The sequence below is a fragment of the Trichosurus vulpecula genome, chromosome 9 (genome assembly GCF_011100635.1).
Source record: "Trichosurus vulpecula isolate mTriVul1 chromosome 9, mTriVul1.pri, whole genome shotgun sequence".
NCBI classification, from domain to species: domain Eukaryota; kingdom Metazoa; phylum Chordata; class Mammalia; order Diprotodontia; family Phalangeridae; genus Trichosurus; species Trichosurus vulpecula.
In genome coordinates, this window is record NC_050581.1 from 33086625 (window position 1) to 33104453 (window position 17829).

Below are 17829 nucleotides of genomic sequence, written 5' to 3' on the forward strand. Positions count from 1 at the left end.
GGCATAACAGAATCAAAGCTGCTCTGGTAGAGCTGGGTTGACTTTGTGGTGCAGTTTGATAAACTGTGTTTTTGTTAATTAAATTAGCTGACCTGGTTTTGAGGCACCCAGGGAGCTAACTATTCTGAGATATGTTTGGCATCTTTCTATTACACTGGCAGAGAGGAGTTAGAGAGAAAAGAAGGGCATGTTTCCCTGACCAGAAAAATTCTTCCTAAAATTTAATTCAAGTCAGCAAAAAAGGGGGACTAAAATGTTCACAGCCTTTCACTCAGAAATTCCTCCTTTAGTGGAGAGGAATCTGTAATTATGCCCAAAGTTATAAAACCATGTATACCCTTTGACCTAGCAATACCAATACTAGGTCTGTTTCCCAAGGTGATCAGAGAAAAAAGAAAAGAACCTATATGTTCTAAAATATTTATTGTATCTCTCTTTGAGGTTGCAAAGAACTGGAAATTGAGAGGACGCCCATCAATTGAAGAATGGCTAAATAACTTGTGGTATATGGTTGTGATGGAATACTACTGTGCTGTAAGAAATGATGAGTTGTTTGATTTTAGAAAGACATGGAAAGATTTGCATGAAATAACGAAAAGTGAAATATATATTAATAGTAATAAAATAAATAAAATAAAATATGATAGCAATACTGTTTGAAGAATAATTATAAACAACAAAGTTATTCTGAGTATTATAAACACTCAAATCAACTACAAAGGACCTGTGAAGGAAGATGCTATCCCCCTCCAGAAAAAGAACTGATAAATAGAAGTATGCATAGTGTGGTTTATTTATATTTATAAATCTGTGTCAAATGGTGGCCTTCTCTAGTGTGGAGTAGAGAGAGAGGGAGAGAGTTCAGAACTTAAAATATAACAAAAGTAAATTTAATTTAATAAAAAAGATATTGCTCAGTTAGGCATATGCTTCAAGAAGGTATTCATAGCAGCCCTTTATTTTAGCAAAGAACTGAAAACAAAATGGTTACCTATTGATTGGGGAATCGAGAAAACAAATTGTGCTACATAAATGGAATAATGCTACTGTGTTGTAGATAGGTAGCACAGTGAAGAGAGTGCTGTTGTGTTTGTCCTTTGTTCTTGAAGAGGACCATGACATCAGGGAAATGGTGACATGACTTTGAGTGAGGGAGGGCTGTGCAAGGTGACCTTGCACAGGTCACCAGCCTCACTTTCTCCTTCAGAGGCATCCGGGTCCAGTGGCCCGATACTCACCAGGATGACTGGAGATGGCCCAGGAGAAAGCCCTGAGTTCAAATCCAGCCTCAGATACTTCCTATCTGCATAACTCCCGGCAAGTCACTTCATCTCTCAGCCGCAGTTTCTTTGCCTATAAAATGTAGATAATTGTACCTGTTTCCCAGGTTTATTGTGAGGATAAAATGAGATATTTAGAAAGTTCTCTGCAAGCCTTAAAGCTCTATATAAATGCTAGCTATTATTATTATTCAGAGAAATGTGAGGTTTATGTAAACTAATACAGAATGCAGTAGATTAAACTAGAAAAATAATATACACCATGATTATAACAATATAAATGAAAAGAATAATGAAGCAAAACTGAATGCTGTGTTATAATGCTCATGCTTAGTCTCAATAGAAGAAATTCAGAAAATGCATTTCTCTCTTTTTGTTGGCAAGGTAGGGTACCACAAGTGTGGACTGTTTCATGCGCTGTGAAACCCCCTCCTTTTCATTGGGGTTACTGGTTTTACTGAGGTTGCCAGTTTCACCTGCTTTGTAAAAGTTATGTGCATCAGTGTTAATAAACAGATTTTGCTCAAAGCTATGTACCTCATTCTACTTTTATGAAATATACTTGAGAGAGGAGTAATTTTTGGACACCATTCACAGTTCTATTGTGAATTTTTTAACGTTGTAGTTATTGTAGAAATTTTCCATTTATACAAACATTGATACATACCTAATGTGTTCCGATGGTCACCTTTTCTATTTTTAATGAGTACCAAATAGTTTTGATCATTATCACTTTGTAGTATAATTTCAGATCTGGTCCTGCTATACACTCTTCCTTTCCACTTATTTTAATTATTTTCTCTTGAGAGTCTAGATTTTTTTCCTCCTGATTAATCCTGTTATCATTTTCCAAGGACTATAAAGTAATCCTGTGGTAGTTTGATAAGGATGGAACTAAATAAATAAATTTTGGCAGCATTATTTTTTTTAACATATTGCTATGACCCAATCATAAACAATTAATGTGGATTTATTTTACATTCTGGTTATTAACCATTTCTAGCTCTATAAAGTAATTCTTTCATAGTTTGATTGACCTAACATTGAATAAGTAAATTAATTTAGATGGTATTGTCATTTTTGTTATCGTCTCAGTCTCTTTCTCCAGCTCACTGAGGAAACTGAGGCAAACAGTTAAATGACTTGCCCAAAGTCACACAACTACTATAGTGTCTGAGGCTGGATTTGAAATCAGAAAGAAGAGTCTTCCTGACTCTAGGCCCAGGCACTCTATCCACTGCACCACCTAGCTGCCCTAAGTATTTTGTACGATCTGCAGTTATTTTAAAAGGAATTTTGCTATCTCTTCCTGCTGAGTTTTGTTGATAATACATAGAAATGCTGATATTTGTGTGAATTTATTTTATATCCTGCAACTTTGCTAAAGTTGTTTGCTGTTTTAATTATGTTTTTAGTTGACTCTCTAGAGTTCTCTAAGTATAATACTGTTATATCATCTGCGGAAAGTGATAGTTTTGTTTACTTATTGCCTGTGCTTATTCCTTTAATTTTTTTCTTGTCCAATACTGAATAATAGTAGTGATAATAGGCATCCTTGCTTCACCCCTGATCATACTAGAAAGGCTTCTAGTTCATCTCCTTTACAAATAATGCTTGCTCTTGGTTTTAGATGGATACTACTTATCATTTTGAGATAGAAACTACTTTATTATTAATCTTATTACTCATTTCAATTAATTTTGTTAGTTGAATCTAGGTTTCTCCAAGTTGACTATCATATCATCTGCATTATTGCAAAAAAAGAAGTTTTGTTTCTTTCTTTGTTCAATTGTCTGACTCTTGTGACCCTGTGGACCATAGCATGCCATTACTGTACATGGGATTTTCCTGGCATAGATATTGAAGTGGTTTGCCATTTCCTTTTCCAGTGTATTATGACAAACAGAAGTCAGGTGACTTGCCTAGGATCACACAGCTAGTAAGTGTCTCAGGCACGATTTGAATTCAGACCTTCCTGACTCCAGGCCCAGTGCTCTATCCACTGAGCTACCTAGCTGCCTCTTGTTTCTTTCTAATCTGGGCTTCTTCCTTTAATTTGTTTTTACTTGTCTCATTGCCATTGATAGCATTTCTAAAATTATATCAAATACTTTTAGTGATGATAATGAACATTATTGTTTTATTCCTGATGTTATTGTAAAGGCCTTCAGTATTTCTCTATCACATGTAATGTAGGCACTGGATTTTAGATAAATACTATTTACTATATTAAGGAAAGGTCCATTTATTACTAATTTTTTTAGTGTTTTCAACAGAAGTGTATTTTGTTAGAAGCTATTTCCACATCTATTAATATAATGTAATTTTTTTGTTATTAACATGGTCTATTTTGTTTGTAGTATTATTAATAATCAACCTTTCATTCCTGATATAAATCCAACCTGATCATTGTATATAATCTTTTTAATATGTTGGTGTATCCTCTTACCTAATACTTTATTTAATAATCATCAAGGATATTGATCTACAGCTTCTTTTTCTGCTTTGTTTCTCCTTGGTTTGGTATCAGGACCGTATTGTGGAATGAATTTTGCAGGCTATCTTCTTTTCACATTTAAGCTGTTTATTTAATATTTAACTCAATTGTTTTTTGAATTTTAGTAGAATTCACATATAAATCCAACTTGTCCTGATTCTTACTCCTAACCCCTCCCCATCCTAGGGAGTTCATTTATGCCTTGTTTAATTTATTTTTAAAATTTCCCACTTCTTGTTCTGTTTCTGTTCATCCAAATCATGCATTTTTCTGTATTGATCTATTTAATTTTTATAAGTTTTGTAGCCACATAATCAAGCAAAATAGTTTCAGATAGTTTCCTTTATTCTTCTTCATTTGTGGTGAATTCTTTTTTTTTTTAATTTTTTGATGTTGATAGCTTTGTTTTCCTTTCTTTTTAATCACACTAATTGTTTATTTTATTATTTAAAAAACCCAGTTTTATTCAGTGTTGCTTTTTTGCTTTCAATTTTGTTTATTTCTTGTTTGATTTCTGTTTTGATATTTAGTTGGAGTCTTTTTATTTGTTGCTTCTCTAGCTCTTTTAGTTGCATACTTCATTCATTCATCTGTTCTTTCTTTTGTTGATGAAAATTTTTCAAGATATAATTTTGCACTAACTGCTTTGTCTGACTTCCAACAAAAGATTTTATGTGGTATCTCATTGTTTTCATTTTCTTTCATGAAATTCCTCCCCCCCCCCATTTAATCCTTGTCATCTAGGTCTTTAATATTAAATTATTTAGCCTTCAAATAAGTTGAAATGTTTTGTCAGAGACCCTTTTTGTTTGTTTTTGTTTTTGGCAGGGCAATTGAGGTTAAGTGACTTGCCCAAGGTCACACAGCTGGTACATGTGTCAAGTGTCTGAGGGCGGATTTGAACTCAGGTCCTTCTAACTCCAGGGCTGATGTTCTACTCACTACGCCACCTAGCTGCCACCCAGAGACCTTTTTTTGATTAAAAATTTTAATGCCTTGTGATCAATAAAGGATGCTTTAACATCATCGCCTTTCTTCATTTGTTTATGAGTTTTTCATGCCCTACTATATGGTCAAAGTTTGTAAAGGGACCATGCATAGTTGGTAAATATGTGCTCTATCCACCATTCAGTAATCACCAAAAAATATACTACTTTTGACTTTTCTTAACTTTTATTCAGATCCTTAACTTCTTTTATGCTTATCTTTTTGCTAGAATTGTTTGGTTCAACAAGGGGACAACACTGAAAACTCCAACTACCATGGTTTTGCTGTCTATTTCTACCCATAATTTAATGAATTTTTCCTTTAAGTACTTAGATGTTATGGCATTAATCTGAGTCAAACAATTTCAGCAAGTCTTAGTATTTTGGGGACAGAATATTTTAGCAAATGAACAGAGCTCTCCCAGCCTCCTGCAGTCAGTAGTAAAAATCAATACTAAAAGTCATTCGGGCAAACTCTAATCAACATGATTTTTAGGGGGATAGATGTCAGAGAAATAAAGGAAAAAATGATTTGTTTAGAAAGATGGAAAGTATCAGAATACAAAGATGAAGGAGAGCTCACTGTGTTATAGAGGATGACAGGTAATACCAAACACAGGCTGACTTTAGACCATCCTTCTGGAAGTTAGAAAGTTAAAGTAAGATCTCAAATGTTGTTTGATGGGGGAAAATGTGTGTTAATGCTCTGGAAGATTTAGCCAAGGAGAATTCAGTTGATTTCAAGGCACAGGGATGTCAGAAACGGTCATGTAGTTATGTGTTGAGGAGGGAGGGGGAGTAAAATAGTGAGCAAAGGAAGAACAGTACTAAATCCCATGGCCAGCAGCTTTAAAAATGCATACAAAGATTTACTTGAATCCTTAATTGCTCAACTGAAAGCATTTAAAAATGATCCTAATCTCCAGGGTCAGGGCTAAGTAGCACACTTAGGGAGGAAAGGACAGAGCTGGGAAGGCAGGCAGTAATTGCCTAGGGAGGGTAGAAGGTTGTGGGGGTTGGGTAGAAAGGGATATGGGTATTAAGCAATATTGCTTTGTCACAGGTGCATGGATAACAAGGCATAGCTCTAAGGAGAGAATTCCTAGAGTTGATGGAATCAGATACAGAAATAACCTTGGCAGTATGAGGCAAAAATCAGGAAGAGAAATCATAATTACCCAACATTGTTAGACAGATTCTGGGGATAAGCATACTTGGAAATATAGGACTGATTAAAAAAATCCACACAGCTTAATAGCTACTCATTCCAGGCATAAATTTATGGGCAAGATCTAAAGAGGTGATGTCAAATATTTGTATAGATGAGAAAACTACTCATTTGCTGAAATTAACTTTGAAAGTCTAGAATTGAAACAGCTTTTCCCAAGGGTTTGTATTTTTGCAAAATGTCAGTCCTTTTGGTACACTGGATTCTACTCTGGTCTGTGGGGACATGTTATTTTTGTTACTTTTTTTTTTTTTAAGACTACTCCTTCTGAATCTTGTGTAATGAGGATGTGCCCTCTGCTGACACATCTCTGTATTACTGAGAATGGCCACTGAGCTGTCTATTCTGTTCCTTTCAGTAGCTAATTCACATCCCAGCTTTTATCAAGTAGTCAAAACAAACAAACAAAAAAATAATACCAAGATAAAGTCAAAATGGGTACATGTTTTAGACATAAAGAATGATACCATAAGCAAATTAGGGGAGTGTAGAATAGTTTACTTGTCAGATCTAAGGATAAGGGAAGAATTTATGACCAAACAAGAGATAGAGAGTATTATAAGATGTAAAATGGATAATTTTGGTTAGATTAAACTAAAAAGGTTTTGCACAAACAAAACTGATGCAGCCAAGATTAGAAGGAAAACAGAAAACTGGGAGAAATTTCTTTTTTTTAATTTTTAATTTTTTTATTTTATCTCCTGTCTCCCCCTGGACTGTAAGTTCCTTGAGGGAAGGGAATCTCCTTTTACTGTCTTCTTCTTGTCAGAGCATGAGCATAGGGCATAGGGCATGGCACACTGAGTAGGAATTCACTGAACAGCCACTGACTGACTGTTTGACCAGATAATGCTGGTATCCTTTAAGCTGCTGTGAGGGCTAGATCCAGGAGGGCTCATTCCTAGGGTAATCTGGCCAAAGCCTGTGGGAAGAGCACCTGTTCCCTGAAGAACCACATGCAGGTGGCTCCCTGGCCCCTAAAGGACACCAGCTTCCTAAAAGCAAACTTTTTTCCTCCTTTGTAAAAGCTAAAGAATGAATACCAAGACGAGACTCAAATCAGGCTAAAAGGACAATGATTTGGCCAGAGAGTGACCCTAGGCCTAGCTAATTCCAAGGTCAGTCCAAAGGCAGGTCTAGAGGAACCTTAATGCCACCTAGGCTTATTTGGTGTCCCCGTTGGGTAGAAATTCAGAGCCCAGTGCTAATGCCAGATATAGGACATGCCTGTCAGGGGACGTGGAACCCATCCCGTGCCACTGGATCAGATCCTTAAGCTTATGAGCCAGTCCACGCAGACCCAACATTAGGGGGTGTCCACAGCCCTGGGAAGGGATGGAACACATCATCAAGGATAGCCAAGGACAATGAGTGAAGGAGAAGGGTGTGATTACTAGACTAGGGAGGGCAGAGGAGCCCAGAAGAGGCGCACAGCTGGGCTATCCATTTGGTACATGTGGGATATCTGACCGTGGCTAGTTGTCTAACAACTGCCTTAGGGCCCAATAGGCTTAATTTCTTTGTACAAAGTGCCAATGACTGACACAACAGCCCACAATCACATACACACACACAACACCACCACACCACTGGAATCACAGGGGCCAGCGGCGATGACGCAAGACACGGCTTCATATGACAAACTTCTCTGCCTCGGAAAGGAAGGCGGCATCCTGGAGTCGGGTTGAGCTGCAAGTGGAGTTCTGGGTGTGGTTTTTCATGGATGGTGTCAGGGAGCCCCCCACTTCCTCAGGAGGAGGGGCTGGGCTAATTGCAGTCCTGACCTTATTGGCTGGCCTTAGCGTTGACCCCAATAATAGCCTGTTGCCAGTCATGATATCCAAGTTCCCAGTAGGGTCAATGATTGCATTGATAACTTCTAGCTGTTTCTGGACTCTCCTTAGTTCCTTCAGAATGGAGCTGATCTCCTTGTTAGATGTCTTCAGGATGGGCACTTCATTCTCCGAGTTGATCTTGGCTTCCATGTCTTCCCAGGTCCTCTCTGTGTTCTGGAAGAGAATCTTCATTTTCTCTGCAAGATTTTCCGTGGTCTCCCGGATTTTGTGCGATAACTGGGAAACAGGATTCAGCATCAGGTTATCAAAGATCACCTCTTCTCGGTTTCTGGGCCGTGTCCTCCAAGCATAATTGTCATCCCGATTGTCATTCATTTTCTCGTCGAAGTCCTTCAAACCCATGGCACCAGGTGGCACGTTTTGGAAATTGAGGCTGGCCTCTGGGATGTGCTGTACCAGCTCCTCTCTGGCAGAGATAGTGGAGGCTGGGGTGCTGGGGACAGAGCTGAGTGAGGTGCCACGGCCAGTTCCTGAGGAGCTCTGGGAGTCTCCATCCCCAGTCACATCCTGGATCTCTCTCGCGAGGATGGCAACATCTTTCATCAGAGTCTGGCTTAACCTGGCAATCTCAGCGATCTCTGCCGTCTGTACAATGAAGTTGTAGTGCTCAGGCTCGTCTTCCTCATCATCCGCATCCGTGTCCCGCCCATTATAGGGTCTAGGCCGGCCCTGGCCAGTGGCCCTCGGAGTTTGAGTGGCTGTTGAGGCATGGGAGCTTTTGTGTTTGGGAGAACTGTGGGTGGAGCCGTATTCCTCCTCCGAGGTGGATGTGCAATCTGAACCCTGCTGCCTCCTCCGCGAGTTAGAAGAGGATGAGTATCGGGCGCTGCCTGAGTGAGCCCTGTTGAAAGGCTGTTTTGCGGCAGCCACAGCTGCTGCTGTTTTCCTGGCTGCTGCTCGAGCTTCTGACATGGTTGGCTTCCGGCTTGAGTAGTAGGACTCAACACTCCTTCCAGAGAAGCCTGTCCGGGCTGGGCCTGACTCCAGATCGCTGGGCACTGTAAATGAGCCAGCCCTTTTCCGGGGCATGGCAAGAATGTCCAGGCGGGACAGCTTCTTGCCCTCTGTGGCCTGCTTGGTGGTGGCCTCAGGGTTGGATGCGGTGGCCCTTTCATTCTCAGCTCCCTCATTGTCTGAGGTATCCCCAAGCCTAGCCAGCCTAAGCTTCGAGGCCCGAGTGGGCCGTGGGGTTGACAGGCTATTAGACCTTGTGAGAATCTGTTGCACCTTCTGCATGTTGGCAGATGCCCGGCCATGTTCTTCCTTAGTGGCTGAAGGAGAAGGAGATGGGGCTGAGGGCTTCGTCCTGGGTGTGGGTCTGAGTGTTGCTGCCGGCTGATGTTCAGGTTCTGAAGTGACAGTATCTGGACCAGATGTGTGGGTGTGACCTGAGCCCCGCTCCTCATCTGTAAAGTCCACAGATCCACGAGTTCCATTGTTACGTTTAACCTGGAAGCGACGCGTTCCTTCTGGGGCTGGCCCTGGGCGACGCTGCTTCTCTGAGAGCCGCTCTCGGGCGCTGGGCACAAGACCACCATTGCTAGAATCCTGGACTGAAGGTGTAGATGATGGCCGTTCTTTCTGTGAGCCATTGCCCACAGCCACCTTGCCCTTCTGGTTCTGGCTGGACCCATTCTTCCCACTGAGAAGGCTAACAGTGCTAGATGTGTCCACATCAGAGTCACCTGATAAGGAATCCTCTGCCTGTGTGGGAGTGTTCCTGGCATCCTCCCCGGGGGACTTGGCAAGGATCTTCGCTTCCAAAGCTGCAAGAGCCGTCTCCGTCTCAGTCTCCTTCAGGATTAAGTGTGTATCCTGAGTATGGTAGTCCATCCAGGCAGCCTCCAAGTCCTTCAGGAGGGCATGGCTAGATATGTGGGGGAGCCTGTTGGGGGCAATGCCGCTGCTTGCCCACTCTTTGGTAAAGCTCTCTTGACGGACAAAGGATAGGGCCTCCTTTGCCACCACTGCTGAACTATCTTGTTCTGGTGACTGATTGGTCTGTAGGTAAATAGTCATCTTCCCTGTCATGCTGATATATGTACCATTCTCCTCCTTGGCTCTGGACCTCAGGGAAGGGGAACTTCTGATTGGCCACAAGGGGGACGACTCCTGATCCACAGGTTCCTTGTTGGTTCGGGATGGTGGAGGACTTGGGCAGAGTTTGGAGGGGAAGCTGGGCTCCTTGTTCTCATCTCCAATGTAGAAGGACATGGGGGCTGGCTCCCCTGCTGTCTTGGGTTTGGAATGTTGAAGCTCTGCCACTGGTGAATGCTGCTGGCCCCTGGGCCACTCTAGCCTCTGGGCACTATTACTCTTTCTCTCCTCAGGCCCAAGACCATCATTTGATTGGCTTCCATCACTGAGACTGTCTGGGTCTAGATCTTCTTGCATGAACAAGTGGTCTACCGGGTTCTCCTAGGACTCTGAGGCTGCTTGCTTGGCTGCATTTCTCTTGGTGACTTCAGGATAGGGTTCTGGCCCCATTAATCCAGGCAGCATAGGACTTTCTGCTTTGTCACTTGGGGGTAATTAGGGGAGTAGTCTCTGTGTTCTGGAAGGCAAAGTTGGCACCAAATCCCCAGCTTTGTGGTTGGTGATTGGGAGACATTTCTTAACGGTAAGTTTCTTGGATAAAAGCCTCATCTCTCAAAAATATAGAGAACTGAGTCAAATTTATAATAATACAAGTCATTGTTCAATTGATAAATGGTCAAAGGATATGAACTAGTGGTTTTCAGACAAAGAAATTAAAGCTATAGCCATATGAAAAATGCTCTAAATAACTATTGATTAGAGAAGTGCAAATTAAAACAACTCTGAGATACCACCTCATACCTATCAGATTGGCTAATATGACAGAAAAGGAAAATAGCAAATGTTGGAGGGGATATGGGAAAATTGGGACTAATGCATTGTTGGTAGAATTGTGAACTGATCCAGCCATTCTGAAGAGAAATTTGGAACTCAAAATCTTATTAAAAATGAATGTTGAAAACTATCTTTACACATAATTGGAAAAAATAAAATAACTATTTAAAAGAGAAAAAAAATGCTTGCCTTGTCAGTGATGGGGGAGGGGAGGGAGAGTGGGAGAGAATTTGGAACTCAAAATTGTAAAAAAAAATGGTTAAAATTATTTTTACATGTATTTGGGAAAATTAAAATACTAAAATTAAAGACAAAACAAAAAAACAGTTCTTGCTTCCAGAAATGAGTACAGAAGGTAATCATGGTTGTGGATGGGAAGGGTGGGAGGAGAATGGAAGGGTAAGACATGAAGACAAGATAGCTGTCTTCAAGTATTTGAAAGGCTGTCATATGGAAGGAAATAGCTGACATTGATATAACACTTTGAAGTTTACAAAGTACTTTACAATCATAATCTCCTTTGCTACTCACAAAAAACTCCATGAGGTATGATAAAGCTCCATTTTACAGATGCAGAAGTTGAGTCTCTTGCCCAGGGTCATACAAGTAGTAAATGTCCGAGGGAGGATTCAAACCTGAGTCTTCCTGGACTTTTCTACTTACTCTTCCACCTAGATATCTTGTTGTGTTTGAGCAGAGAGGATAGAATCAATAGCAGTGGATGGAAGTAGGAAAGAACATTTAGATTTAGTGGCAGGGATAAAAACCTAATAATCAGAGTGATCCAAAAATGCAATGGGTTGTTTTGGGGGTTAGTGGGATCCCTCTTATTGGAGGTCTTCTATCAAAACCTTGTACATTAAAGAGGAAATTATTTTTCAGCTATCAATTGGACTACACGGCCCTTGAAGTGTGTGACTGCCCATTACTCCTTTTCGTTACTCTATATTATGGGAAAATTGACAGACCTGCTCTTCTCCAAATTGAACATTTCCTCTTTAACCTCCACATTTTTTGCACAGGCAAATTCTACCTGCCCCCTGCCCCTGCTTCTGTCTCTTCAACTTCCTTCAAGGTTCAGTTCAGATGACAAGTCCTATAGGAATACATCCCTAATCTCCCCAGGTGCTCCCTCTCTCCTCCTGAAATCATTAATGTTTTCTTCCTTTTCCTCAAATAATCATGTATATACTTATTTATTTCAATGTTATATCTTCATTAATAGAATGTAAACTTCTGATGGAGAGAAGACTTTTGTTTTTGCCTTTCTGTCTTCCAGTTTCAAGGAGGTTGCATGGCTTAATGACTTGTCCATGATAATCCAGAACTAGTACTTCATTTAGGTCCTCTAGATGTCAATTTACGTCCTCTAAGTTCATTTCTCTTTCTAATTCACTGTGGCACCGCTCTAAGGCCATGCAGTTTATTAGGTACATGTGATAAAGAAAATTGAGGTCCATTACCGATCGACTGAACCAACGAATTGCTATTGAAAGTTCCTCTTAATAGCTGTGCTTTTTTTTTTAAAATAAAAAGAATGGTTTGAAGCTCTCTGGAGGAAGGGTGCTGCATAAAATCCAATAATGGATTCAGTCCTACTTACTTTGAGTAATTGATGGTTCTGGGCATAATGACTTCATTCACATAAAATAGTGACCTCTTCTGAAATCTATCTCTCACCTTTGTGCACTCATAGTCCTCCATGTCTGTAATGCACTTTGACCTCATCTCCCCTACTTAGAATCCCAAGCTTCCTTCCCAAGCTTTAAGTATTAACTCACCTGAACATAAGCCTTTAAATATCTCACTCACTCACCCATTAATTAAGTCTCTCACCCTCTTGAAATTACTTTGTATTATATTACACACACACACACACACACACACACACACACACAGCATACTTTGTATTTACTCACTGTCTGGGTTGTTTCTCCTCTTGAGAACTGAAGGCTCCTTGAGGGCAGAGACTACTTTGCTTTTGCTTTTTGGATCCCAAATGCCTACACCTACACAGTACCTTGTGTGCAGTAGATGCTTAACAAATATTTGTTGATTTGAAATGAATTCTAATTAAAAAATGTTCATCTGATGTCTTAATAGAATGTAAGTTCTTTGAGGTCAAGAACTGTTTCATTTTTTCTTTACCTGGCAGACAATAAGTGCATAATAAATGGTTGTTAATTGGTTCTCCTGCAAGATTTAAATTACTTCACTAATGTGAACACTCTACTTGTCCTATTCACTCTACAGGACCGAGCAAAACAACAATTATGATAAGTGTGAAACAGTGGGAAGAGCATTGAATTGAGAAGCAGAATACTAGGTTCTCGCCATTGCTCTGCTACTAACTAGCTGTATGACTTTGGGCAAGTCACTTTTCCTTTCTGGGCCTCAGTTTCCTTATCTACAAAATTCTGGGTTAAAAAACTCAAAATGGGCTAAAATCGTCACAAAATTCATATGGAGACAAAAAATATGAAGAATCTCAAGGGAAATAATGAAAAAAAGGTGAGGGGGACATAAGGGTGCTGGCAGTGTCCGATCTCAAACTATATAACAGGAAAGTGATTGTGTTTTGCATTATGACCCATGTTTGTAAAGGCTTTTGTTTTTCTTGACTTCTCAATGGTTTGGGGAGGAAGAGGGAAAGGGAGAGAATTTCGAACAGAAGTACAATAAAATAAGAAATAATGAGCTTGATGATCTTAGAAAATATGGACAGAATTGCATGAAATAAAGAAGAGGGAAATGAGCAGAACCAGGAGAATGATGTATAATGCCAATATTGTTTTAAGAACAGTCTTGATCAATTAAATCATTCTGACTATTATAAATACCCAAATTAACTACAAAGGACCTCTGAAGGTAGACACTATCTGCATCCAGAGAAAGAACAGAAAAATAGAAGTATATATAGAACGGTTTTACATACATACATATATATGCATATATGTATGTATATGTAAATGGTATACATCTTTAGGGTGGGGAGGGGAACAAAAAAGGAAAATAAAAGAAAATTACCTGATACCTTTATTATATATTTAAAAGGAATATCAAGTTGTACATAATAGATTTGCAGTTTCATGGGCAATCATCTTTTTTTTCTATTCTACTATATTATGGAAATGCTTGTTTTATTTCTTTAGGTCAGAATAAAATAAAATTTAAAAAATGAAAATACAATAAAATTGCATGGGGGGAAAAGATGACTAGGATTTCAGATGGTAGCTATAGATTGTGTGAATTTCAAAGGAGGAGAGGTTACTGAGTGATGATGGTAAAGGGAGAAGCTGGAAGTGGCGACAGGGAGCAAGGATTGTTCCAATTCCCCACCTTGATGAATTAATGAGGTGGGGGTGGGGAGCAAGGAATGAAAGTGCAGCCAGTGCTAGAAAGGGTGGTAGAACCAGAAGAACAATTTATACAACAACCACACTGTCAAACAAATAACTTTAAAATCTGTAAGGACTATGATCAATACAATGATCATTCATGAGTCCAGAGAACTAATGATGATGAAACATGCAATCCCTTACAGAGAGGTGATGAATTTAGGGTACAGAAGGAAACACACCCATACACCCACACCCACACCCACACTTTAAAAACAGCCATTGACAGAATTTATTTTGATAGACCATGCATATTTGTTATAAGAAATGTGTTTTTCTTTTTTCTCAATAATATGGAGGGTTGGATGGAGAGAAAATAGATTTCTGTTAATTTTTTTTAAAATAGGAATTGGGGATGGCTACAGATGCAAAATGTTGCATGCCTTGTCAGCTGAGGTTTCTGTAATATTAGTTTTATTTAGCTTTATTATCTTATAAGAAAGCTCTCATGTACTAGCAAAAATCCATAAATGTAAATAATATGAAAACAAAACACATCAATAAAACAAACCAGATAGGCATTATCTGACTCAACAGTGGCTAAAGAAGCAAAAAAACAAAACACCATCCTCACATTGTCAGTATGACAGCTTCCCCTAGGACAAGAGCAGCAGCAGACTGGGGACCTGCTTTTGAGGTTACCGCAGTTTGCAATGGAGAATGTATCACAAAAATTATTGAGGCCTTGAAGTAGTAGCTAAACAAATGAATCAAATTTGTGGAGGATATTCTTATGGAGGAAAGGGGAAGCTAATGGGAAAGTACTCTCGCGTACTCTCACCTAAAACCAGGATCCTATGACAGTAAAGGAATTACCATCAGTAATACTTCTAGAAGCAATCTATGAAGGTGGTCCCATCTTCTATCACAGGGTATGGTAATATATCCTAGATAGACATGAAGATTTCAGGTAAGTGACTTAGGGGGCTGGGGGAAAGATAAATTTCCTCAAGAGAGAAGAGTGAGTAGTCAACGGATTCAGTGTTGAAATAGAGTGACAAGAAAAGAAATGTTTACTACTCCGTTGAAAGCAAGGGTCGATTTTATTTTTTTTGTTTTGGAGGGGGGGAAGGCAGGGCAATTGGGGTTAAGCGACTTGCCCAAGGTCACATAGCTAGTAAGTGTGTCAAGTGTCTGAGGCTGGATTTGAACTCAGATCCTCCTGATTCTAGGACCAGTGCTCTACTCACTGTGCCACCCAGCTCCTCCAGGAGTTGATTTTAGAAGAATAGATGGTATTCTAACTAATGAGCTACACAAAATGTACCAAGATAAAGGGTTTGATAGCAGATGGAATAGAGAAGTAAGAACTGCCCCTACAAATCCTCCAGATCTTGAATGCTTGTATCCAAGTGAGTCACACCTTCAGAAAGACTAGGAAATAGGCTGAGCCCCAGCTCGGGTTAAAGAAACACACAGATAGGATTACGGACCCCATATTAATCTGACTATATATTGGAAAAAATGGATCAAATACTGTAACTGTTGTTTACTCAGGAGAAAATGATCATGAAACTGTACCCTTGACTCATGTATTCTATCATGAATGAGACTATGATAATCTCTTTGTTTCTTTTTGGCTTTTGTCTGTTAAGTTTGTTTGTGAGATTTGTTTCCTGCAAGCTTAGTACCATCCATCTGCAGATGCCTGATTACTTAAGCCAGATGTGTTCAGATGTCACCTCTGGACTTGTCCGTGACTGTGATGTGTCATCCCTGGACCTGGCATCAACTGAGTTCCAGATGCCAGTTTACTAAAGAACTGACTTCTTGAATGGGACTTTTGACCTTTGGGGGCAGGGACAGCTCTACATCCAATATCAGCAGGAAGAAGCTATGGAGGATGAGACCTTCACCCTTTACCCCAAGATTTTGAGCACCATTTGTTTGAGGGGAGAATGATGACATTGCTTTATATGCTTATCTTGTGTTATCCCTGTTATATTGTTGTGTAAAGTTCTGTTGACATCAGTTATCCCAACATTCCCATTGCCCTATGTAATGGATAAAAAAGATCTTGGGGCCGAATGTATTGGCAATTTGGATTTGAAGATCTTTCCCACCCATTAATAGGCCATGTGACCTGTTTATGTCACAGGAAGCCTAAGTCACACGTACTGGGAAGAGCTTGCTGAGAGGAAAAGGAAGCTGTGTCACAGGAAATGCTGAGAGAGCAGTTACGGCAGTTATGACAGAGCTAAGAGAAAGAGCAGACACGCTGTGCTGTAAGTTTGCTTGTTACTTGGGAAGACCCCAGCAGGGGGGCGGATGGTTTTACTGATGGCAAGGCTCAATACTGTGATGACAAGGCTCAATACTATGATACAATGTATTGAATTCTTTGCTGCTATGATGGATTGGGCAGATGGCTTATGGGATATGGTTCTCTGGCGTCTCAATAAATGGTTTACTTCTTCTACCTTCTATGTGGAGGGTCTCGTATATTTTGCAATACAGAACCACATAGGCATTTTGACAATTATTATCTATATTGTTATTAATGCCTTACTGATACACGTGGCATTTGTACTCAAGGCATTTGTTAAAGCCAGATTAAAACATCTTTTCTGTAGTCAATATTTGGTTGTGAATATCTCTTCCAGGATTTAAAGTTGGATTTAGCTATTCAGAGTTCTGGTCAAAAAAAGACAGAATCAATTAAAAATAGGCATTTTGTTTCCCCTAGACTTTCTTTCTAAGCCACTCAGGAGATGACTTCTGTTAATGAAATCCAACAGACATTTTTTTTAATGTGTAACTTGAAGTGAAAAAAGAATCTTATCAGATATGAGGTTAGTCAATGTCCTCATCTCCCTTCTCTTTCCCCTCTTTCCATGGCACCCTTCCTTAGGATATGGAAACTAGAAGCAAGTTCAACTGACACAATCCAGAGAAACAGAATCAAACTGGATCTGATCTCATAGAATCATCAACTACTTTCCTCCCACTGTGGTATGATAGTGGCAGGAAATATTAATGTATAAGCAGTGTAATGGATAAGAGAGTTGGCCTTTCAGTCAGAAGACCTGAGTTTCAATTCCATGTACTAGCTGTATAGCTCTGACCAAATTAGATTTTCATCTTCCCCTGTCAGAGGATAGGTTCTTAATTTTTTGTGTGTCATGGACCCCTTTGGCACTCTGGTGAAGTCTATGGACTTTTTATCAGAATAACATTTTTAAATGTATAAAATAAAATTCATAGAATTACAAAGGAAACTGATTATATTGAAGTACAGTTATCAAAATATTTAAAAGAATAAGTTAATGGCCCCCAGTTTAAGAACCCCTACACCAGGGACAGCTTTGAAGGTGGCTGGAGAGTGGTCTCAGAATCAGGAAAACCTAGGTTCAAGTCTTGCCTCTGACATATGTTGACTGACTGTGTGACCTTTGGCAAATCTCTTAACCTCTCAACGCTTCTGGCTTTTCTCTAAGGCTATAAGTTGCTAAGAAGGTGTCCAGTCTACAGAGGGAATTTCCTCATTGGGATGTCTACATACCAATAAAAACACAAGTGTCATTCCATTTCATTAAGATAGTCAAGCCATGAACCCCAACTGGGACAAATACCCATGAACATCCCCAACATGACATGATGATAAAAAGGTAAAGAAGATCCAAGGCAAATATTAAAACATTGGTTACTATTCTGTCTCCCAGCCTCTTCTATTCCTTCTGCCTCCCTCCTCCAGTTTTCTTCCTTCCAGTAAA

The 17829-nt window shown here is 39.7% G+C and overlaps 1 protein-coding gene across 1 annotated transcript; it reads right to left on the reverse strand.

The window, feature by feature from the left end:
* Positions 1–7622: 7622 nt before the first annotated feature.
* LOC118832082 (centrosomal protein of 170 kDa protein B-like) lies at positions 7623–10493 on the reverse strand. Its single transcript, XM_036739530.1, is given in 1 exon segment — positions 7623–10493. A coding segment is annotated over 1 exon segment (2871 nt).
* Between the last annotated feature and the right edge of the window lie 7336 nt (positions 10494–17829).